The sequence below is a fragment of the Salmo trutta genome, chromosome 19 (genome assembly GCF_901001165.1).
Source record: "Salmo trutta chromosome 19, fSalTru1.1, whole genome shotgun sequence".
In the NCBI taxonomy this organism is placed as follows: Eukaryota; Metazoa; Chordata; class Actinopteri; order Salmoniformes; family Salmonidae; genus Salmo; species Salmo trutta.
In genome coordinates, this window is record NC_042975.1 from 24,905,829 (window position 1) to 24,930,737 (window position 24,909).

Genomic DNA, 24,909 nt, shown 5'->3' on the forward strand with positions numbered 1-24,909 from the left:
GTTGTTGAAATTGATTTAGACGGCATCACGCCACTCTGCACATACTCACAAAGCCCCTGTTCACCCTGCTCGGGCCAGGAAAAGGACCAGGGCTCACGCGCGCACAAACACACACTAGCACTGACTGGATAACAGTGGAAATGATGGTTGACCCCACAGTAGCAGATGGATATCAAGGTGCTGGGCCCACTCAATGAAAGGTCACTGTGAGTCCCTGGCCCTGGGACTGGGCTGTGTAGGGCCATTGTGGCTTTGTCCAGAAGGTTCACATACCTTTAGTCATGCTTTGGGTGAGGAATGCACTCCAGCCCGGAAACAAGGCCAGCATAAACATCCTTTCTTCTGTGCCCCCAACAATAATTCAATTGAGGTCCTAGGCACCAAAATAAAGAAGAGGGGGTTGGGGTGAGAGAGAAACACCCTCACACAAGAATCCCACCTTGTAAAACAAATGCTCTTCAGAGGAAAGGTTTTTGTCTGAGTTCTGTTTTAGGTTTTGGATGGGGCCTGTGCCCATCTTGGAACGTTTTGACGGTTAAAGTGCCTTCTCACAGGAAAACCCCTTAATCATGATGTGTTCTCCAGAAAAAAAATTGTTGCATCCCAGGCAAACTAATCAGCTCATTAAAATGTGTTCTTGCCTTTTTAAAACGGTAATAATACTATCGGCCAATAAATGTGCATTAGCAAAACAACAAACAACAGCAAGGCTTTGTTGGAAGCGGACGTTATTTGCAGCTGTCTTGTAAAGTGTGGTCTATCAATGAGCTTTGTTCCATTACATCACTCTTTATTTTCGTAAATGAATTATTGTTACAAAAAAAGTTCTATATAAATTCACTATTGGGGGCAGGAAAAATGCCACATGATCAGACGTTCAGCTGTTCCCAAAAGATAATAGTTTATTTTTAATGTTTTTGCTGAGGAATAGCCACTTGGCAGCAGACAGGAAAACACAGTGTTCTTATATTTTAACCAAAGCATTTTTGGGCATTTCTGTAAACAACAACCTTTCCAGCTCTGTGTGTTTTATATAAGAAGGCGTGTTTTTGGTCGATCAAGACTTTCTTCTCCCTGAGGTTTTTGACTTAAGCCAGAGTGGGGGGGAAAGTCTAAATGAGAGACAGAACAAAGTGTATTTAGACAAACAAGTGGTGGAACATCTCGTACTTGGCTTCCACTAAGTTGCCAAAATAGACAGATGTGTAAAAAAAAAACGCTAAATCATTGTCAAGCTCTCAGCTAGGCAGCACTGTCATTGCAACCCTTAGTTGTGCTTTTGGGAACATTTTTATTCATTTTCATTTCGGGCTTTATGGTCTCCCAATGAGATTGGGGGTATGAAATGGAACAGTGTCCACACCGTTGAGTCTGATGGTTTGTGTTCTGTATCAGTCACCAGAACTCAGGCCGTTATCAGTAAGAGGAAGCCTCAGCTTCTCATCGAGGCTGGGGGAATGTGTACAACACCCATTTTGACACCTATTTCTCTGCGTGACACGCCCACTCTTGGCAAGAGAAACGTATCTAGACTGACTCATCCTCATCTCCCTTCTTCTCCCTGGGATCCGGCCGTGCGCCGGCATCTGTCGGCACATATCCGCCGCTCAATCGCTCTCTCAGTGCACCGGTTCCCTAACAGCTCAGTATCGCTCTTTCATTAATCAAAGACACTTCCAGTGTCCCATTACAGAAACACAGCTACTCGCCCTGTCTGAAGCAGACAGCTCGCAAATTCATCTTCTGGGGGGAAAAAGGCGGCCCGGTGTGCATACCTGTTCAAGCAAAGCTGTTAAGACCGCAGGAAGACCCTTTGAAACTGTTTTCTCTAGGTCAGGCAAACAACAAAAAAAGGTAAATTGCTTGTCTCAGGTAACATGAAGGTTTTTTTTCTCCAGAGAAGGGTTGGCAACATGTTTGTTAAGATGCTGATTTAAATGCTGCTGGGGGGACTAGCAGCGCTAAAACGCTGCCGCCGCGCTAGCATCCCTCTAAAGCATCATATGACCTTGGCGACATCCCCAGAGTCTGGCCAGCACTAAATACAGCTGTTGAAATCTAAACAGCACCCCTGAGGGGAGAGACTGAGGCGGTTGAAGCGATTTGTGCTATGAATATTGAAGAATTATGCAACACTTTGAAGAAACTGAGAAAGTCTTGCACTCTGTGGATGAATACAAATTGCCTTGGAGAATAACAGTAAAGGCAAAATAGTTCCATACATGTGGAAGAATATAACAGCTACCCTGTCTCTTCAAATAGCCTTCTGTCCTTGTTGAGGGGAAGGATTATTATTATTATTTTTTAAATCTTACGAAAAGGAAAGCTAGTGGAGAAATCTCTGCAACTGGGGTTTATGGCTAGGTGCTCATGGCTGGTACACCAAGCAGATTTAGTTTTGACAAGCGCAATTGTGGCTAGCAACGACCAAACCGATGTCAAGTGGATAAAGCTGTGTACGAGTCAATATCGATATGAAAAACCTGCTCTGCTCTTGCAAATTGTGTAAAAGAGGAGTGAGCGAGGGCTGTGTGAATGGAAATCGACAGCCTAGCGCACCTCACTCCCCCCCAGCCCCACTCCTCCCACTGAACCTCTGTTGATTTGATTGGCATAATTAGGTGAAGCGTGGCCTGCAGTAAAGTGGCCAGGGCCCGCTGCTCCTGGGAGGCAGATGGAGACATATTGTGGTGTGTAGCTGTGAATGTGAGAGACCGAGAAGGAGAGAGATTAACACACACCGACTCACTGGGCTATTAATTATCTATTCTGTAACGTGGCATCTACTCAAAGATGTGACACAGAGCAGCAGGCATGGAGTGGTTACCCAGGCGGGCACTACCGCAGCCAGCCGTCGCCCAAGGACCCCAGGTGCATTCTTCCACCATGCTTATTGGATTCATTGTACATATGGTTGATTCAAGATTGGGCACTGTTCTTTCACGACGACACACAAAATAAAAAACACCCCAGCTGGCAAATATTTAATTTACCGCGAGAACATTCAGAGACGCCAACTCTGTTCGAGTGGCTAGGAAAATATAATGTGTCGGTTCCTCAGGAGAAAACTGTATTTTCTTCATTCACTAAAGGAACTGTAGGATAGATTTGGGTTAAAAATGTATCAGAATTGAGGGAGTTGTTAATGTCCCTAAACTAGGATTTATAGGAGCACTTCAACAATGCAAGTTATAATGGACTTGTAGATTGCAGAGTCTCCATCAAAACACTCCCAGTCATACAGATGAGCCTTGCTCTGAATCTGGCTTCATCTAACACCGACAGTTATAATCTAAAAACATCTTCAGAAATACTCCCACGCTTTTTCCATTTACCTGTCCATATCTTCCCATTTGCCTTTAATACAGACTCCAGCCCCCCACTCCTCAGGCCCTATGGCAGTGTGTGTTGTTACCAGGCAGTCCCGTTAGTGGTGCTCCCAGCCCTGTGTGCTCCAGCCTGCTGTGCTACAGCTCTGTCTGGCCTGCTGTGCCTGTACCTAGCTCTCTCTGTCAGAGCAGCACAAACTGACACGTCTGTCTGGAGGGCAGCCACGCTGATAGTTATTAGTTTTGTTAAGGTGTCTGTTTTGATTTCCCCCCCACCGCCTCTTCCCCGCCAGGCCAAAGGCACAGTGGCAAGTGACTCACAGCAGCCATATCGATTTCTCCTTATGCCTCTCTCTTTCCCTCCAGCAAGGGCCCCCCCCGGTCCCCACACACTACCGTGCAGCTCAGACTGGGGATGGGCAGCACCCCCCACCCCCCAAACACCCACATATTACTGTTCTACATCCCCAATCAGGGGAGTGAGTCCTCAACATCGTTGACTAAAATCACTTGGTCAGGGAAAGTCTGCTCCCCGACTAGGGAACGACCCCGGTCTGTCATACAGAGGCATTTTAGTGTTTTAGTATTCCGCCCCTCCGGCCAAAAAGCTGTCAGCAGTTTTCCCAGATGTTTTATTTTTTTACTTCTCTCTCTCCCAAAGAGCTACTTAGTTCCTGCCATCTAGACTGAAAAGGCCAAAATGGTTCTGCTCACATTATAACTAATGCAGTTTAACAGACACCATGCGCCGCCACATTATCACTCAAAACAGAGCTCAAGCGCCAGCTTTGTGCCATGGAGAATGACACAAGTCACCGGACACTGCATCATCAACTTATATTTCAATGGACCCTCACATATAAATGTGTCAGTATGGAAAAGCATCAATTCAATCTGGTTGACATTCCTGGCATTGCCCGGTGCTGACTGTCGTGGGTCTTATTGCTGACTGACTGTTTTTTCCTGTCTGTCGACTTGTGTCATAAAGGGCTTCCAGTAGTGGGTGATTGGTGGTGACTCTGCACTTAGCAGTCACTAGATTTGATTCCCTCCACTCTCCCTCCCTGCCCAGACGAGAGAATTGTTTACTGCAGCCTCTGTGTGTTCCGTCTATTTGGACGTACGGGGAATGACATTGCAGATGCCTAGCTTTTTTCCACGGCCGAGCCACTGCCACCTGAATCTCCCTGAGCGACCACGAGGCACAGCAATCGGAGGGCATGGGGTTTACCACACACACACACACACACACACACACACACACAGTTACAGAGGTCCGCTGTGTCAAAACAGTCTGCACTGGACATCTCAAATGGCAAAATAATACCTACCAAATTAGCCTTTGTAAAAGCTGTTTTCCAAGAACGGCCTCTTAAGATACGGTAGATGCAGCCGTTCTGTTACAAATAATCACTGCCTTTGCGGTGTAAAGTTCACCCCCGCCCCGCTATCTGCTTTAGAATGCACCAGTGGAGGCTCCTCAGAGGAGGAAGGGGAGGACCATCCTCGGTGAAGTTATCTAAAAAGTTATCCTTTTTAGATAACTATACTAAATATATTCACGTCACCAAATAATTTATTAAAACACACTGTTTTGCAATGAAAGTCTACAATAGCCTCAAGCACTCTGTAGCGTAGCACCATGGTGTAGCTGGAGGACAGCTAGTTTCCGTCCTCCTCTGACTTCAATACAAAACCTGGGAGGCTTGTGGTTCTCACCCCCTTCCATAGACTTACACAGTAATTATGGCAACTTCCGGAAGACGTCCTCCGACCTATCAGAGTTCTTGCAGCATGAACTGATGTTGTCCACACAATCAAAGGATAAGAGTACTAGTACTGAAAGCATAAGCTACAGCTCGCTAGCACTGCAGTGCATAAAATGTGGTAAGTAGTTGACTCCAGGAGAGACAATAGTTGAACAGTTTTGAACAAGTGAATTTCTTCACAAATGAAGGAGAAACGCGAGAGTGATAGTTATATTTCTCACTTTCACTTACTTAGCTAGAGAATGCAGCTAGTTAGTTTAGCCTACTCAAACACCCGGCTCAAACAGAGAGGGATGCTATGTTAGCTAGCTGGCTATGGCTATCCAACACTAGAACTCTTTCAAGTCAAGGTAGCTTTTGGTTTTATAAATGTGTTGCCACCAGGTCCCGCCGGTGTAACTGCTAAACTGCTTGCTGTTGACTGTACACTATACTGCATGATTGTAATGGGTTTACTAACGCGTTATTTCTAGTAGGTATGTTGACTATGATGTTAATATGGTGACAACAATGTAGGCTGTGTGCAGCGGTTAGCGTTTATGATATGAAGGTTTGGCTTGGAAAGGTTTTTCGCCTGGTCACAGACAGCTGATGTGTTCTGCACTGAAGTCCACAAGCAAGGGGAACTAGTGAGAAGTAGATATGAGGAAGAAGTAGATGATGAAATGGAGCATGCTGTTTGTATGTGGCTGCTATGAAAGGGTACTGTGTTAAACAGAATGAAACAGGGATAAACATACCTGAATTTGTCCAATTAGAAACTAATTTGCAACTGTTGGACTAATGATTACACCCTAGATCAGCTAGATGTAGGCAAGAGTGTGCAAGGCGGTATTGAATGTGTCAATGTCTGTCACCTTGACTACTCAAATTTCTCTCGACCTGTGCACCTGTATTGTAAACTTCCATTCATAGGCTAGGTTGTAGCAACCTCATGATGGGTATAGGGAACATGTGAGTATCATGTACTGTAGTAGCCTAAACCTGTCGATGTTACATTGAGCTGGTTGAATGGAATATGAATGACAGTCATCCAATATGCTGTAATAGAAATAAGGCCATGCTCATGAAAATTGTCCCCCCTCATCTTAAACAGCACAGACAACCACTGGAATGCACTCTGCTCTGGGTTACACAGTCTACAGTAAATCAATTCAGGAGGCATTGCATAATATTTTGAGTGTTGCGGCCAAAAAGTTTGAAATAATGACCTGCTTGTTATATACTGGTCTGCGCTAGTCTCCCTCTCGCACTCCGGTGCCTAGAAAAACACAATAGGCAAAAAGCAACTCCATAACAGTGAGCGTCATACACTGGTTGTGACACTGATGATATGAAATTATCTATCCAGATGGAATGTAGTAAACCATAAACAACATCTGTGGAATAGTGTAGCCCAAACAACACCACCGCGATTGCTCCATAGGTCTGACTGTCTAAACTTTGTCTCGACGTTTAGCGACAAGCTTGTTTTTCGGAGCACTCTCTGAGTACTGTGTTGAATGTCATCTTTATGGATGTAACAGGTGCTGTCGCTCTTTGACTGAGCTAGAGAGACGAGAGCGAGAGAGGAAATATAAAACATCTCTCTTTCCCTTAAGCGTCGTAGATGTAAACTGCAACACTCAAGAGGGTACAAGTATTTGATGTAATCTGTACCGGGAATAAATTATACACGGCAGCAGCACAGAGGGAACGTTGCCTCAGCCTGGCTCCTCTTGTCTTTCCCTTTTTCAAACACACAACCTAAAGTTAGACATCCTTGAGGTTTCTGCCACTTGATGGAAGGTGAACCCATGAATAATGCAAGGAAGAGGGAAAACTCGGTCTGGGTCTTTTTATAGCCCAGGTCCTGCGCCCACCGCACCACATTAGCTCTAGCATACCGCTAACCTCTCAGATCTGAAGGATCAAGAAATGGGATAAGTAGAAAACAACAACATAACAAACTGCAACATAGAAAAGGATGACGTCTATTTTCAGACGGCGGGCGGCGAGGAAAAAGAGCCCGGTTGCTTTTGATAAAAAATGGGGGGGGGGAGATATAGCTGTTATTGCAATGTTATAGTATTTAGCGTAACATTCGGGTGGGCATGTAGATGTGATTTCTCGCATTCGCCCTTTTCTTCGTTCAACACCGGTTGTGTTGAACCACTGCGTTGAGGCCTTGATTAAATGACAAACCTATTATCCTCAAGTGTCAGGGAATGTCAAATCATGGCGTTAATCAGTGAACACAGGTCTCTTGTTTCACTCGTGTATTTTCAACCATGCTTTATGTACACATAATGACAACTGTACTGCTCGAATGTGTTGCAGTCTTTAAAAAATCCTCTCACATTTCAACTATGATTGATTGAATCAAATCAAGCCTAGTGTACAGTGCTTTCAGAAAGTATTCACACCCCTTGACTTTTTCCACATTTTGTTGTTACAAAGTGGGATTAAAATGGATTTAATTTAAAAAAAGGTCAACAATCTACACAAAATAACCAGTTTAAATTAATATTTGCATGCATAAATATGCATAATAAACACTACTATATCTTGATTTAAATTCGTAATCACTTTTGGCAGCAATTATAGCTGAGTCTTTCTGGGTAAGTCTCTAAGAGCTTTGCACACCTGGATTGTGCAATATTTACTCATTCATAAAAAAAAGTGTCTGTCAAGTTGGTTGTTGATCATTGCTAGACAGACATTTTTAAGTCTCGCCATAGATTTTCAAGTCAATTTAAGTCAACTGTAACTTGGTCACTCAAGAACATTCAACGTCATCTTGGTAAGCAACTCCAGTGTATATTTGGCCTTGTGTTTTAGGTTATTGTCCTACTGAAAGGTGAATGTCTCCCAGTGTCTGTTGGAAAGCAGAATAAACCAGTTTTTGTTTTCTTTTTATCCTAACAAACTCCCTAGTCCTTGCGGATGACAAGAATACCTATAACATGATGCAGCCACCACCATGCTTGAAAATATGAATTGGTACTCAGTAATGTGGTGTTTTGGATTTGCCCCAAACATATTCAGGACATTTGTATTCAGGACATGAAGTTAATTTCTTTGTCACATGTTTGCAGTTTTACATGTTTTGGCTTATTGCAAAAAGGATGCATGTTTTGGAATATTTTTATTCTGTCAAAGTTTTTTAAATATTTTTATTAAACCTTTATTTAATTAGGCAAGTCAGTTAAGAACAAATTCTTATTTACAATGACGGCCTACACCGGCCACACCCGGGCGACACTGGGCCAATTGTGTGCCGCCCAATGGGACTCCCAATCACGGCCGGTTGTGATACAGCCTGGATTCGAACCAGGGTGTCTGTAGTGACGCCTTTAGCACTGAGATGCAGTGCCTCAGACCGCTGCGCCACTCGGGAGCCCAAATGAAGTTAAGTGGTGTGAATACTTTCTGAAGGCACTGCACCTTCAGAAGGTTCCTTCTTGAGAGAAACATTTTGAAAAATGTTCGGGAACTTTAAATGGGTCGTGGTAAAGGGAGGGATTAGCGGCGAAACGTAGCCTCTCAGCTTTGGGGAGATACAGGTATAAAACCGGGGGATTAGGCGGAAATGGTGTCTCTTTGCCCAGGTATGGCAATTAGGAGTGGCGGTCCTAAGCCGGAGCCCTGTAAAGAGCCCGTGTGTTGGGCTAATACTCATCCAGTTCTGCCTGTTGACTCCACAGAAAAGAGGCTTCAGCCAGGGATAATGAAAGGAGTGCTGTGTCGCGTTACCCTGGACGACATAATTGAGCTTTGTTCAACATCCGCAGTCCCTCTCCTCCACCACCAATGCACCTCCACTGTCTGGGGCAGCTGCTTGAGAACCACTCTTTTTCACAACAAGAGGCACCCAGCCAGTCAACACAGTGATTATTTAACCAATCCCCCCCCTTAACAAAAACACCACAGGTTTGGGCCCTTAATGGTGACATAGACAGAGATAATGAGGGCCGAGTGTGACTGGGAATTGTTTAGTGCGAGTGGTATTGAGGCCAACCACTAACGGGGATGTTGGGGGCAATAATTAAATTGATAACACAGGGCCATTATGGGAATGAATATCCTTGGTTATTAAACAGACATCTCCCTTAATGCTGTGCTATTATGCTGCACCCCCCCACCCTCCCTTATTTCATTTGATTTAATGTTTCCGTTTTTACCTCAAGAATATTGTCTTACTGAATCTGTCTCTGTATCCCCAGGCAAATTTGGGGGTGGTAATCTTTGGGTATTATAAATAACAGCTCTCTACCGGGGATGAAAGGCTCCCTCTTCTTTTCTCCCTCACTCTTCCTCTCTCCCAGCCTGCTACTCATCTATGCTTAGCACGGAGCTTGCAGCATGTGTGAGTGTGGCTGGAATTCATATGAACGTCTCGCTGCGGGGGAAAGGGGGCAAGTCATTGATATGTGCAGGACGACTCTGATAAACAGCCTGCGCCGGCGAGCGTTCGCTTGATACATTTGATTGAAAAAGAAGTGTGGGGGGGGGGTGTGAGTGAAACAAAGGAATAGGGGCTTAAAAGCAGGGATCGAATAGCAGAGAAAGTGGCTGGCTTTTGACCTATTGCTACCCCAGACACACACACACACACACACACACACACACACACCTCAGAACGAGCACGCCTAAGTATTAAGCACCACACACATAATCTGTCACCAGATTAGATGTGTGTGTGTGTGTGTGTGTGTGTGTGTGTGTGTGTGTGTGTGTGTGTGTGTGTCTGTCAGTGAGTAGAGAAACAAGGTCTGGACTATTAACAAATGGATGTGGTGTTTGTTTTTTATGAATTCTATTAAAATATACCCAGAGCTGTGATGGCGTTCGTTTTGCATTTTTAGTTTATTTTTCCTATCCCTTTGTTTTATCGTGCGCCAATCTACCCCTATCGCTGTCTGATGCATCGACGACTGCCTGGCTCGCCTGGTCCTAATGGGCTGGAAACGCCTGTGAAAAAGACCTTCGCCTCACCGCACAGCTCGGGCACTCGGGGAAGGAATACCAAAATGAAAACCGCCAGCAGAGCCAGAGGCATCTCATAGCCACTTATGGCTGGATTAGGATCATCTACCGATGTGTCATCAAGCTGTCGCTCGCATTATTACAGCTTTGTTCACAATGACAAGGGCGGGAGCACGGAGGGGGGAGCACGGAGGGGGGCAGGGGAGGCAGTGCACCCCCTCCTCTCCCTACCCACATGTTGTGATATCAGCCTCTGGATGTAACAATGCCTGGTTTCTTTCATATCATCAATAATGTTTTTCCCCTTGTATTTATGAGGCAAAGAACAGCTAACCTTAGCCACCACTAACCAAGGATAGATCGGTGGAAGAATCCAAACACCACTCTGTCAATTAAGATTAATCATCATTATGCAAATGTTTTGGCAGAGCAGTGTCAACACCTGACTGAGATCTCTATTAAAAAGCATTGAGCGAGGCAAATAGACTGACAGCCTGAACCACCCCCTCTTCCTCCCTCCCTCTCTGTTCTCCTTGTCACATTGTTGGCCCCCTCTTTTGACAAATACCTTAATCTGACTGTGTGCGCAGGTGGGACGGACGGTATGCGTGGTTCTTAGGGCCCCGAGTGAGGGACGCTCCAGAGTGGGAGACGAATGGGGCTAGCTCCCCCAGATAGGCCTCTCAGCCTCTCCATTCCCAGGAACATTGAGGACAACTCTTCAATTATAATTTATTTTATGGTGACCCTTCCTGCTCAAATGCCGCCACCTCTTTTCCTCTCCTCTGTTTGCCCCTCTATGCGCGAGCATCATCTCAAGTTGTTTTAACATTGCTATGGAGGATGGAGAAGATGAAAGGAGATGAAGAAAGAGGGCAATGTTCCTGGGTGTCGGCGGAGAGATATTTGTGGCAGCAGTAAGATGTAAGCGCAGCCGTGTGTCTTGTTGGATTCAGTTTATTTATTTTGATTTGATTCTTTGTTTTGATGAGCTGACATGTAATGTTAATAGTAACTTGCTGATGTGCAATAGTAGGAAAACCTTTGTCAACTCCATGCAGGAATAAAGAGATTTGAAGGACTTGTTCTTGAAGCAATTTCTAAATGTTTCCATACTGTTCATACATGAAGGTGGATTCATATTTTAAAATGTAGATTATTCAACCCCTAACCAAACCGACGACTAAACCTCAGTTTGTTGTTTTTGTTAGTTTGCGGTTCAGTTGAGTACACTGTTTTAATGGCGTTACTAGTGCTCGTTTCAGGTGTTTTTTAATGGTGTCGTCTAGCGGGGACCCCTGCGTCGAGGGCCGCCCATGGACAGAACTATGATGTAGAGCCAGCCGGGTCAGCTGGCGAGGTGAAAAAGTTCCGATTTATATGAGGCGCGCTGTAACAGCTCAATAACACAGGCCTGTAATCTACTCCCGTTTCAAACACAGGTCTGATTTACGAGACAGCACGCCACTCCAGCGCCCAAAATTAGCTGTTCAGCATATGTTTTGTTGACATAAATTTGAAATTTATTGCCGTTGTCAAAACTGACTGTTGGACAAAGTCGCTTATTAACTGAGTAAATGGTTTGAGAGAGTTTTATGTCAGCTTCCTTAATGACTACAGTTAGTCTGTTTCAAACTAGACCCCCCACCCCAACACACACGCACTACCACCCCCTCATCTTCTGTTTCAGCAGCAAAGCAAGAAAGCAGCTGGCCATGGGGTGGGCCTGAGGTGTGTTTGTGTGTGTGCATAGGGAGGGAGTTAGTCCTGAGGGGACTGGGAGCTGCCACAGTTCACACACAGAGAGGAAAGGGAGGGCAGGGGTCTTATGTGCGGTTACATCTGGCGGAGGTGTCAGAGCTCCTTGGTCAGAAACTAGAACTTAGAATAATTGCGCAGTCGTTTTGGCTTTTTCCCCTCTGTCCACCGCCACCCACCCCCAAATCATCTGCTTTTTAGCCAGGCTAATGGACCTGCCACCAGAACGGGACAGGAGGCTGTTAGCCCAAGCCCCGAGGAAGGGCTGCTGACTGCCACTGCGCAAAATCTCCAGCAAAGGTCACTCCGAGTTTCTGCTGCCTGTAAAATTAAGTAACCGTAAAAAGAAATGCTTCCATAAAAAACACAAAGTTAATGGTAACGTTGTTGCTTTCCGCCATTAACTTTTTTGCGGAGGGCGGGTTGGGTTTCATTCAAAGGTGGTTATCTGTTTTTCTTGGCAGTGTTCACATTTATGCAATGCTACGGTGCCTTATATTTTTATTTTAGGCAGGTAGCCTTACATTGTGTAGGTTTTCTTAGCTTTTCCAACAGAATCGCTACACTAGTGATTATTTCGTGACAATTGCAATAGCCCTGCCTGACTGAGCGTTCTCAATTGCCCAGCCTAATTTGGTTTGAAACACATGCCTCCTTAAGCTGCATAGCGAAGAACAGACGTAGCATGTTGCAACTATTCCCTAGTATCCTAAATATACAGAGCCCTATAAACCACTGTCAGTCTGGTAGAAACACCATCAGGTTCCTGTCTGCTTCAGACGAGCCGGTCCTCAATTAGATTCAGCTCCATCTCTCCAGATGGACAGCAGCCTCCTGTTTCCCACACCTCCCTCCTATCCATGCATTTAAGGTAGAGTCAGTACACATGCTCCCCTCTCTCCAGCCCCTTGCAGTCCCCTTAATAAGTCCATCTATTTCTTCATCAGCGTGCTGTACAGGGGACAATGGCCAGATTGAGGGGCTACAACAAAAGGCCTTTGAAAAGCCTCCCAGAGTGTGTCCCCTACAGTAAGACGTTGTGCCTGTGTGCATCAGTCAGGGTCCCCAAGGTGCGCGGACCCCTGGTCTTTTCCCAGCTCCTCTCTCCTGCCTCAGCCGCTCACCCGTCCTCGTCTTTTGAAGTGGCCCCTTTTTATTTTTGGAGGCGTTTACAGGCCTATTTAATTACTTACAGCTTGCCTAAGGGCTTTGCTGCCTCATTCTTTCTTTTGTTTGTCGAGGTCTCTCCCCAAATCCTACTCTGTTAAGACAGCCATCAGGAATTTGGAAGGTTTTTCGCTAGTTTTATCAGGGGTTTTTTTCTTTCGCGCCCCTCTTCCTTTGTTAATCTTCTCTCCCTCTCCTTACCCTCAGTCCTCAAAACTGTTTTCCATTAATCTTTATTGAATTTATACCAGACATCCTCGCTTCATAACTCTTGCCACCATTGTCAAAACCGGCCTGATTTCAGTCGCAGCACAAAGGAGTTGTAAATCAATTTTGATTTGGCGAATGACATCAATCAATCGTCATTTTGATACCCAACATCCTCAGCCCTTTTGTGAGACGCGAAGATGGATCGCTGTGTCAAGTTTATGAAGTTTAGCAGATCTACCTATCAAGGGTATTATTTCCCCAAGAACTGGCACACTAAGACTATTGTTTCCGTCATCTGATGTGATACCAAGACACTCCAGCTTGAAGTGCTCTGATTATCACCTCATTCAGACATACAATGCATGAGACAAAAAAATGGCTCGTCACCTGAACATAAATATAAAAAATGTATTTAGTGTATAGTTTTCACTCATATCCTTTTTACATAACATTTTCTCTCAGCTTTCGACTCAGTTTAGTAACATTAGTTTTATTTGTGCACAAATGGAATTGTGAGAACTGTAGCATATGTCTTTGTTTCCCATTCTGAGACCTACAGCATTTGGCGCGGAGGTGCAAACAATGAGCTAATTACTTTTCTGGTAACAGTTACAGAATGCTGTAAGTATGGTAATAAAAAGACATGTTTAACAAATTGCCAGTGGTCTTTGAGCTCCGGTGAGGCCCACTTAAGCAAGAACATCAATAAAACAATAAAAGGATTACCTGCTAGGGGTGAATTTTTTGACATTTGATGGGGGGGTAGTGAACAGTGGTTTGAAGTCGTTCTGTGTGTGTGGACTGTCAAGCCATTCTTGACCTACTTATCTCTTCCTTGAAGGATGAAATGTGTCCTAAAGCTAAGTGTGTGTGTGCGTGGGTGGGTGGCTGCGTGCGTGCGTGCATGCACAGGTGGGTGGTTGCGCACGTGTTTCTCAAGTTAATTGAAGCTATCTGTAAAAAGTACAATTTGTTTGTCAATCTGTGTGCCCTTTAATTGCTTCAGAACATATTTAGATATGTTTGAACAAAAGCCTGTTTTGGTTCTGCCCCCGGGTGTTTGAGGTTTTTGCAACAGATTGAGTTGTCAAGGTTCCTACCGCATCTCCAAACTGAAATCTTCCCATAGGTTGTCTTTCGATCCTGTTGAAGGTTGTGTAGTTATGTAACCCCCAGTTTTCTTTTCTGTGTAACTAAAGATTGACCCTTGGTTTAGGTTTGACCCTCTGGGCCACAACCATGTAGCCCTGCAGTACGTTGGTTCAACCCACGCCTTTCAGCTTAAAAAGCACCAACATGTTTTCTTTCAGGCGGCAGCCATTTTGACTGAGCGTTAAAGGAGCCATTCCCATAACAAAGTTCTCATATAATAGGAATTGACAACGGGACTCAACTGGCGCGGCATCATAAAGGGTCGTAACATCATAAAGGGTCATAACATTAGCCTGCTTGCCTTTTACGTCTCTGTGTAAATCATCATTGTCCACTTTATAGGACCTAATCCATCCACTACTCTTGAGTTCTGTGATGGGTATGCATGCTCGCCACGGTAACACCACTGTGGAATAGCATTTAGTGATTTATAGCTAGAATAAAGTAAAGTTCCGATGCTGTCTTGCTATTTTTATTTACATTTACTGTTATGTTTTTATGTGCTAATTAATGGTTGGTGACAGTCTTAAAAGACTATCTGAGAAGCAAAGTGTTTGACGATACGAGGATATCATTGTGAGCAGCACAGTATACAGGGATGTAGGCAGCTGAATGGCAATTCACAGGTTTCATTCAGAAATGTATCTCTCTGTCTGATTTTACATTGATTGTGAAATCGGGACAATGTCCTGATGATATGTTTCTTCCTCATCTTTACAGGAAGCTGCACAGCGGAATGAAGACCTATGGATGTGAGCTTTGTGGGAAACGCTTTCTGGACAGCCTACGCCTTAGGATGCACTTGCTGTCTCACTCAGGTAAGAATCAGCACATTCTACACAATATTAGATAATGGAATTTAATATTGGCTGTACAATATACAGGCTTGATACTGAAATGGGATAACTAGTACTCGTGCATATGATTTAATGAACTGATAAAGACCCATAACATTGGATCTATTTCAGGATTTACATCGGGCTGCAGTGGTTTTAAATCAGCGTTCAGTGGAGATATTGGTCCCATTGGTTAGGGCCTGGGCCATGACATTAGCCGTCTAAAAGCCATGTAATTCAACACACAGCGGCTATTGATCCAGCCAGGCTGACACTCTGTCCACGGACAGCCTGTGGATTCAGGGGCCTACTTAGCACAGTTGGGCTTTTTTTTATTGGACTTCTTTTTTTAATAGGGAACTGAACTCGTCTCCTAAGGCCTTAAGTGCAGATGGATTTTAGACTGTCTGTAAAAGCCATGGGACTTTGGGTTGCCTGTTGGTCGACCCCAACCATGTGTGGTTCTCCCCTTACCCCGCCACGTGTTGGCCTGATCTAACCTCGGGCCCACCCGGACTACATATGCCACTACGTATGTTTCTACATGCTGTACAACTACTTGATTCTCCTTCCACAACGGAAACACAACAGTCAATCAGTCAGTCAAGTGTTTTTTTGTTTCTCCCCCATTCTTTGTAAATGAGATATGTCATGTCACTGTTGTTTGGTCTCCCACAGTCATGTATGAAGGACTTTTGAAAAAACAAATTAATATGTCAATTAATGCCGGAGTCTGGGGCCCCGGGATGTAGTAACACACGTTTTGATTTGTCGCAGAGGCGTCTCTCCCGCCATGTTGCGGTGCGGAGATGAATGAATCCTCACGCTGTGCCGGTGAATTGGCTCTGTGCACGACTCAGCATGTAAAAAGCCTGCTTTAAGGAAATATATCATTATTATTAAAGCCTGCTTTAAGGAAATATAGTATTATTATTAAAGCCTGCTTTAAGGAAATATGTTTATGTTAGAATCCCCTTCCACATCCCCACGACAACACACCTGCTACTCAGAGAACACAAACATACCTGCTACTCAGAGAACACAAACACACCTGCTACTCAGAGAACACAAACACGCCTGCTACTCAGAGAACACATACACGCCTGCTACTCAGAGAACACAAACACGCCTGCTACTCAGAGAACACAAACACGCCTGCTACTCAGAGAACACAAACACGCCTGCTACTCAGAGAACACAAACACGCCTGCTACTCAGAGAACACAAACACGCCTGCTACTCAGAGAACACAAACACGCCTGCTACTCAGAGAACACAAACACGCCTGCTACGCAGGAACACAAACACATTTCTTGTTCGACATCCATAATAAAAAGCATGTCTGTATTAGAGCTGGCCGTGACATTTCTGAATACAACAGTGTAATAAATACAGTGCAGGTCGGGGAGACCCCAACACATTCTCCCAGTTTCTCAGATTCTAGAGCCAAAATGCCATGACCTTAAAGACTTTCTTCTTCTCTTGGAAAATCAGCATAGTTTGCCTCGTGCTGCAGCCTCCGACAACTCCTGCTGCGACAGTAAGATGGTGCATGTAATTAAACAATCCTTGGGGGAAGAATTATTGTGTGGTGGAAGTTTTAAAGTGAGTCCGGGTAATCCTGGGCTCAGACACGTCTCCTTACCTCAAAGAAAGACTGGAGAAGACTTCAAAAGAGGGTTCTACAACATCTCGCCTAGCTCCCCAGCACCAGTGGAAACCGGTCTTTAGCAGCTAGGCTGCAGAGTAAAGGCTGACCTGGTTGGCCTTAGTTTCCCCAAACTGATTGAGTCCAGGTCTGGTCTGCAACATAATTAACCAAGTCATTCAGCAGATTATTGGTTCAATCATCAGAGTTGTGAATCATGACTAGCACATTCCAGTGCAGCGGTTACTAAACTCTAAAGTTGACTGCTTTCAACAGGTGAGGGAGTGGGTGAATACTCTGCCCTGACAGATGGATGTTGGCTCAGATTCTTGGTCACCCTCCAGAAATACTCTGTAATTCATCGAAGTTGTCAATGAGTGTCAAGCTAAAAAGGAAAATGGCAAACATGGCTGGCAGCGTCGCGAAGACAAAAGGACAATCGTCTGCCTGCCATTTTACAAACATTTGAAACTCTAGGAAGAACCACAAGAAATTATTCCCCTCACAAATGAAGAGTGAGTAAAGGATGTGGGCATTGTATTTTTAGCTCCACCTCCGAAACTTTTGCGGTCCTGGCTCGCTTGACGCACAATACCAACCTGTGCTGTGTACACGTCAGTGTTGACACGTTGGAGCTTTGGTATGGCGTAAAGCAGACAAGTGCTTCTATCAAGACAGCAATGGTTAGGGGGAGACTAGTGATGAGCCGAAGCTCTTTGATTATTTATTTATTTATCTTTACCTCAGACTTTCAAGTCTTTTTTTCCCCCATCCTGGCCTCAGTGCCTGCCTCGATTTTTATTGTCTCTCGCTCCGAAATGACACATTACAAGCCCTTGTGCTTGCCCCCCTTCCTCTCCCCCTCCACCCACCACCACCACCCTTCACCTAGCCTCAGACATACAGAGAGAGAAAGAGAGATGGAGGGAAGGAGGAGGAGGAGTGCTTGTTGGTATGCATAGTGTGCTGTGTGTGATGTGTACCATTTCAGCCGTCGCTGCCCCTCCCTGCTCAACTCCGCCAGTGCAGCCTGTCTCTCTCGCCTGCTCTCATTCACTCCGTGTGCTTGTTTTATCGGAGACTTGGCGGCTCGCCAGTCTGGGCTGCCTGCCACAGCAGAGGGTACAGTATGTACAGTGAGTCTTGTGCCAGTTTTTTTTAGTTTTTTTTGCCGTGGTGTTGGTTGATCCCTCGGAGAGAGGAGGGTACCTGTTGAATGAGGGAGTCTGGTGGCACCGACGCAGTAAGCTGATTAGGGGGCCACGGGTGGGCTTGGGACCCGATAAAGGAATGGCGTGTGCCGGTGTTTTTCCCCAGGTTAATGTCACCGCGGCCTAGGAGCCGGGGGGGGGGCAGGTCTGACTGGAGGAACAGTGACTCAGAGTTTTGGGATGGGAGAAGCTCCGGCCCATTCAGGGGTGTGATGTGAAATGCCATGGTATCCCTGTTGGTTGAGTGTTGTGGAATAGTCTTGGCCCACAAATACTTAGATGATTCATAGAGCTTATTCAGATTGAAGAGTTCTAGCAGAGGCACTCCGATGAGATTTCAATTGACATAATGTGTACATAAATGTATATAAAGCATATACTTACAACTATTCAGCAAGCAACTTTTCATCTTAACCATATTACAAACTTGAATAATGCAACAGTTCACAAGCATGTGAAGACAATTAATGGGTTTATTTTCTCATCCCTACACTCATTACATTTTAGCTTCAAGACAAAAGCCCTCTAGCTAAAACTAGAACCTGTCTTCATGAAGTATGTTAACCTATCAAAAGTGAATGATTACCACGCTCATATAAATATGAAAGTACAGTAGGCCAACCTTAAAACATTAGAACAAACCAGGCTTCATTTTTATAAATATCATGGAAATCATCACGTGGTAAAACAAATTGCGTCTGAAAACGCGCGAGTTGACATCGGCTGTTTTACGCGGCTCAGCGCAGCCAGCCAAAGCACAGTTTTTTTTTTTTTTAAGCTACGGCGACAATTTCACAATGTAAAGTAACTGGCTGTTACTGCAATTTCATTTAAAAACTCAATAAACAAGTCTCAAATGTAAGGAAAACATCTATACATTTCAGATATTTCAAAAACATTGCTCTGCAATTAGGATTTTTACTGTAGGGGTGTTGCGCTCAGACACAATTATGTTTACACTGCCCTGCTCGGAGGGAGATGACTCTCGAGAAAGGAAGTTTACATTACAGTAATGTCTCTTGAGAATCTCTTGAATCTCCTTAACTCTCGTCAATGTGGAAAGAGCCATAGTTGCATTTTGAAAGCACATCGGTTATTTTTATGATGAGATAATTCTCTCCTCCCAACCATGGGTGTTCAGGCTCGGTGAGTGGAAAAAATACAGTATGTACCATCAAAGTAAGCGCTAATCCTCTGTTTACAGTACATAACCATCTGAGAGTTAGCAGATTAACCAGATGTATAGGCAGTCAAGTGACACACACACACACACCGAACATAGTCATTCAACAAATACGCATGCATGCACTCAGAAACACACACACACTACATTCAATCGATGAAACCCTGCTATGATCATTAATGCCGGTGGACTACCAGGAAAAGGGAGGCGTGCCACCTTTTTTGGGGTTGCCAGATATTTATGAGATGGCTCACTGTTTGTCCCACCACCCTGGGGATTGTTCAACTCCCATTGCTAGCATTGCATCGCCTCTCCTGTTGGTCTTCCTGCTCTAACCCTTACTTGGGTTACAGTGTTAAACGTTAATGCTCCCTGCCCCATGGTTGTCTTAGACCTGGTCCATGTCACCAAGCTGACTGTAAATATCAATATCATTGAGTTGCCATTACAGCACAGAGAAGCCAAGAGCCAAGGGCCCCCCCCCCCCACCTCAAATCAACCCTGACATAGTTAACTCTCAGTGCACCTGACAAACACCTGCTCCCACTTCTCTGTGTGTGCCATATAAATGGCTAAAGCATTAAGACATTGAAAAATGTGAGGCATTTGAAAAAGCGAGTGCTGGGGAGGAGAGGGGAAAAGACATAGGGGGGAGGAGGAGAAAAGCCCAGGGGAAGGTGTTCCCTCCCTTGCTGTCTCTCTCGCTGTCTCCCTCGCTGTCTCTGTCTCTCTCTCTCTCTCCCTCTGCCTCCCACTCTCTCTGTTTCATTCTCCCTTTGCTACTGCTCTCTCTCCTCCCTCTCTTTCACTCACGAGCTCTCCTCCCTCTCATTCACTTTCTCTCTCTCTCCTTCCCTCTGCCACCACTCTCTCTCTCTCCTATCCATCTCTGCTGTCGGAGCAGAGAGCGAGGAGTGGAGCTGCTTGGCGGAGCTCTCTTGGCCCCGCTCCAGCTCTTCTCTCACTGATGACATCATGGTTGTGCCGGCAGGTCTGGATGTTCTGCCAGCATTCCAGTGCATTTATGATCGCTCGCAGATGTGTGTCCAGGAACATACTGTACCCAAACCATAAATTAATGAAACTTGACTGCCTTCCAAGCCACATATTCCAAAATAGAGAAGGGCCTTGCGACTTGAGACAGGGAAGGGGGAAGAGGAGGAGGGAATAGGGAGATGTTGTGGAGGGAAATCTCTGTTAAAAAGTTCAGGAGAAAAAAATGACTATGGAAAAAAATGACCAGTGATGTATATTTTTCACAACAGCTAACACCATAGTCCACCGCCGCCACTCCTTCCCTCTATCCCTCCCTCCAGTACATTAGCACAGGATGACAGACAGCGTGGATAAATGGGCTGAGCTTCTGTTTGGCCGCGTGCCCTAACTCCTTTCTGGGGGTTTAAACCCATAATACTTTCCCTGACCTGTTGATGTACATTAAACCCCTATTTAAAACAACACTTGAATTATGTGGGGCATAAATCTGCCTACATTATACAGGTCCAGGAGAGATTATTGGGTCCCTGGTCGTAATGGCCTCAGTAATTGTCTGGCAACTGGATGGAACCAGTTAAGACATCCATCCATCTGGAATGGGACTTGACTGGGAATAGTGTTCCCTCAGTAGCCTGTGCCCTTTTAGCCGGAACTCAATGTACTTACCTGGCTGCTCTCTATAAGCCTCTGAAAAAAGTGATGGTCTATCTAGGCTGTACAGTATGTGAGAGGGATGGCCTAGGCCCCTCAAACTCCACTCGGGACCTCGAAGCCAGTTCCACTGCATTTTTTCATTGTTCCCCTCTAATCAGGGACTGATTTAGACCTGGGACACCAGGTGTGTGCAATTAATTATCAGGTAGAACAGAATACCAGCAGGCTCTGGACCTCGTAGGGTAAGAGTTGAGTATCCCTGGCCTAGGCTGTACTTGACATAATGTGAGAGGTGACACTTTTGGCAGTGAGTCATCTATCATTAAGCCATGACAGCACTGTGGATGGCCCAGTATTGATTCTCTTAAGGTTCTTCACTATTCCACCAGTAGGTGAGGCGCTACAGCGTTTGTATCATTGTTGTAAATCACTGATTACTACTGAATGTTGTGTCAAAGTTAGCTCACTATCTAAATTGGATCCTGTTTTAGTAACCTGCTATATTATGTAGTACATTTTTAAATCTGTGTGTTTTGACTGTTCTTGTACCATTCATTGAATTCTATGTCTAGTACTACATACAAACATCACCTAAAACGTGTTTCATTCTGTTGGCTAAAAATGCATTTGGTCCCGGCCTTAGGTCTTCGCAACGAGGTCAGTTAAATCGAGTCAACATATTCTCAATGATTTACGATGCTTTCAACCTCACAAGTAGCGCCCATCGAATTACATCGCCGACATGGCATTTTATTTATACGATACAATACGAAATTCTAAATCGTCTTGTCCGTTAACCGTCCTTTTGTAAAAACATCTCTGGTGCACCAAAATAAACCTCAAAAGGAAGCTCCCAACTAGCCCATAATACCCCTGTAGGAAGAAAGGATCTGGATCTTACTCTGTGAGGGTATTGCCGCTTTAAATCCCTTTGGTTGCTAAGTAGCAAGTGCCCCTGTGCTCTAATGGGCTGATTTGGTATTCAGCTCGATGCCGGCTCTTATTTTTGTATGCGAGACAAAGTGTTTTGATGGAGGGTGATTGCGGCAGTGTCTGGAGGCTGTTTTTCAGTTTTATGGGCTGTACAGTACACTGTGTGCCTTTCTAAAACAGAACACAGCCCATTGAATTTTGTATTTGCTTCATTTTTTTCTCCCTCTGAGCTGCTGCTGTCAGAGACGAGGAAAGGAGGTGGGGGCGGGGGTGTCCCTCACGGGTTCAGGGGAGAGAGACACTGAATGGAAGTGCAGCTCTTATTCCTATAATAGTGAATGTTGCGCAAAGGGCTGTGCAAAGATCAGTTGGACTTTGCTTGCTCTAGGTATTTTATCTTGGGAGTAACTCTTTAGTGGAAGATCCCTGACAACGGCTCAAATAGGGAAGGGCAGGCACAATGGATTTGTCAGAATGACGGAGCCATTTATTTATTTGTTATTAGTGATAATCATTCTTTCCATTAAGCAATTCAGAGGAATGCCATACAGAATTATGAAATATAATGATAGCATCAACACTGATCCCTTAAATGTCAACGTTGGCCACTTAACAAGACATGGAAGTTGATATTCAGGAAGTGATGTGAAGCAGTCATGATTAGTCAGAATAATACTTGCAAGGAAAGCCAGCAACATAAACAATGTTTACGGTCGAAAGTTATTGCAATTGAGAGGTGATTATTATTGTTAGAAATTTTGGTCCAGCTTTCATTTACATTCAGCTTATAAAGGCGTCATAAAGCCTTCATAATCCCTTCATAAACACTACATAAATGTGTAACAAAGCACCTATAACTATGTCATGCTTTATAAAGGGTTCATAAATGTGTCGTAACTGTGTGACATAATCACCAATGTCAAATGTGACATAACCCACTGTGTTGAATATGATATAAACATGTGCTTTATAAAGGGTGACATGTTGTGCTGAAGGATGTCACACGCTCTACACGCTCAAACTTAGGGCTAGGTTTAGTTAGGGCTAGGTTTAGTTAGGGCAATGTTTAGTTAGGGCTAGGTTTAGTTAGGGCTAGGTTTAAAAACACATTTTAAGAATAGAAATTGTGAGAATGGGTAGGGATAAGCAATAATTGTTACTTTTTGACTGTGTTAAGTAGTGACGATGACAAATACTTTACTCAGTAAGGTCACAAATACTTTACTGAGTTACACTCCCACTAAGGCCAACTTTGAATGGTTGATATCCCAGGCTTATATGTGCAATAGCTTGGAGATGATGTTACACCAAGAAACACTTCACTTGATGAAAGCCCCCAACCTAAAGAAATTGAAAGTGTCTATCTTCTGGAACCAAGTTACATGTTCCTTAGTACACAAACATGCACACAACAACAACGAGCCATCCTGCACGGTGCTGGTCCCAGTCAGGTCTTTGACATGTTCACCCACTCCCCTGCTGAAAGGTCAGCCACAAAATGTTGGCACCATTGTAACAGGTTGTTATCAAGCCCTGGTCTCCAGCATGGGAACAGAAGGGGAATACCTGGTGCGGTAGTGTCAGGTTGGACTTATCCAAATCATCTTGGTTCTGACACACACAGAAACGCAAGCTTTGCAGGTCCATCAACCCATTTAAAGTACTCACACAGTAGCATGTGGATCACGAGAGAGCCTTTGTGTAGTGTCCTATAATACTTCGTTTGGAGTGAAACACCTTCAGTCATTCATAGCACATCCATAAAGACTCTATATTGCATGACACTGTACTTAATTTAATAATAACATGTACTTAAATGCCTTGTATCATATGATGCTGTACTTACTATTAAGTCAGACACCTTTGGTCATTCATAACACATACATAAAGGCTTAATGATGTAAACACAAATGTATTAAAACTTAGGGAATTATCACTAACAGCTAAAACAAATAAACATTAAAGAGATGTTTAAACCATACATTTCCTTTTATTTGTAAATGTTTAAAACAATACAAATACATTAAGTTTCAAAAAGTCCAGCAATGCAATTACATTGAACATTACACAGATCTGTGAATAGTGTAGCTTGTCTCTGAGCTGGCGGACGAATGGTTCTTGCCTCTTTTCCTGCTGGAGGTCCTGCATGTTGGTTCCAACCATAAAGTAACAACAAGGTTATCTGGCCTGTTGGGAAATGACTTTGTCACACCATCTGGATAAGGGCATTTCTGTACTGTGCCAGAAACTCTAAATGGGGAGATGGGGAACTCCATTCGATCTGTATTATTATATTCCTCTTTCATTTACAAATCTCATGACGTGACTATGAGACATAGCTGTATCTAGGGGGATGCATTGTGAAGAGCTGCTGGCAAAACGTACGAAAGTGCTGTTTTGAATGAATGCTTACGAGCCTGCTGGTGCCTACCATCGCTCAGACTGCTCTATCAAATCATAGACTTAATTATAGCATAATAACACACAGAAACACGAGCCTTAGGTCATTAATATGGTCGAATCCAGAAACTATCACGTTTATTCTTTCAGTGAAATACGGAACCGTTACGTATTTTATCTAACGGGTGGCATCCATAAGTCTAAATATTGCTGTTACATTGCACAACCTTCAATGTTATGTCATAATTACGTACAATTCTGGCAAATTAGTTCGCAACGAGCCAGGCGGCCCAAACTGTTGCATCTACCCTGACTCTGCGTGCAATGAACGGAAGAGAAGTGACACAATTTCACCTGGTTATTATTGCCTGCAAACCTGGATTTCGTTTAGCTAAATATGCAGGTTTAAAAATATATACTTCTGTGTATTGATTTTAACATTTACATTTACATTTAAGTCATTTAGCAGACGCTCTTATCCAGAGCGACTTACAAATTGGTGCATTCACCTTAAGATATCCAGTGGAACAACCACTTTACAATCGTGCATCTAAATCTTTTGGGGGGGGGGGGGTTAGAAGGATTACTTTATCCTATCCCAGGTATTCCTTAGAGGTGGGGTTTCAGGTGTCTCCGGAAGGTGGTGATTGACTCCGCTGTCCTGGCGTCGTGAGGGAGCTTGTTCCACCATTGGG

The 24,909-nt window shown here is 44.3% G+C and overlaps 1 protein-coding gene across 2 annotated transcripts in view; it reads left to right on the forward strand.

Annotated features, from left to right (window-relative positions):
- Positions 1-24,909, forward strand: part of LOC115154192 (zinc finger and BTB domain-containing protein 16-A) — a 165,393-nt gene that overhangs the window by 62,817 nt on the left and 77,667 nt on the right. For both annotated transcript variants that reach the window (XM_029700180.1, XM_029700179.1), the window contains exon 3: positions 15,074-15,171. In XM_029700180.1, coding sequence (XP_029556040.1) covers positions 15,074-15,171 — 98 coding nt within the window. The remainder of the gene's footprint in view (positions 1-15,073; positions 15,172-24,909) is intronic.